Genomic DNA, 337 nt, shown 5'->3' with positions numbered 1-337 from the left:
GAGGCCCTGCGCGCACAGCACCTGCCAGGGCTCAAAGCAGGCTCCCTGCTCCTGCTGCCGGCAGACAGCGCCGGGGCCGTGCCTGGCTTTCCGGTTACCCTTCGAGAGCTCCAGGTACTTGTTGGCTGTCTCGGGGTCGAAAGTCAGGTTGCGGTGGTCTGGGAAGAGCAACAGCATGGATGGGGCTGAAATGCTTCATCAGACCTTTACGCCCTCGGCGTGAGTCCCCCACGACGGTGACACGGTTTAAACGGCATAGGGCTGGCTCCCAACATCAAAGGGAACATGCTGTAGCGTGTTTGGAGGGGAAGATGTGACACATGCCCACCCGCAGGAA

The 337-nt window shown here is 61.1% G+C and overlaps 1 protein-coding gene across 1 annotated transcript in view; it reads right to left on the bottom strand.

The window, feature by feature from the left end:
- The window catches only part of TRIM65 (tripartite motif containing 65), a 4,745-nt gene that overhangs the window by 534 nt on the left and 3,874 nt on the right, over positions 1–337 (bottom strand). The window contains 1 exon segment of the mRNA XM_010134005.1: positions 13–158. Coding sequence (XP_010132307.1) covers positions 13–158 — 146 coding nt within the window.

The sequence above is a fragment of the Buceros rhinoceros genome, unplaced genomic scaffold (assembly GCF_000710305.1).
Source record: "Buceros rhinoceros silvestris isolate BGI_N320 unplaced genomic scaffold, ASM71030v1 scaffold1934, whole genome shotgun sequence".
Taxonomy (NCBI): Eukaryota; Metazoa; Chordata; class Aves; order Bucerotiformes; family Bucerotidae; genus Buceros; species Buceros rhinoceros.
Note: the sequence above shows the minus strand (reverse complement) of the source record. Positions and strands in the feature narration are given on the sequence as shown.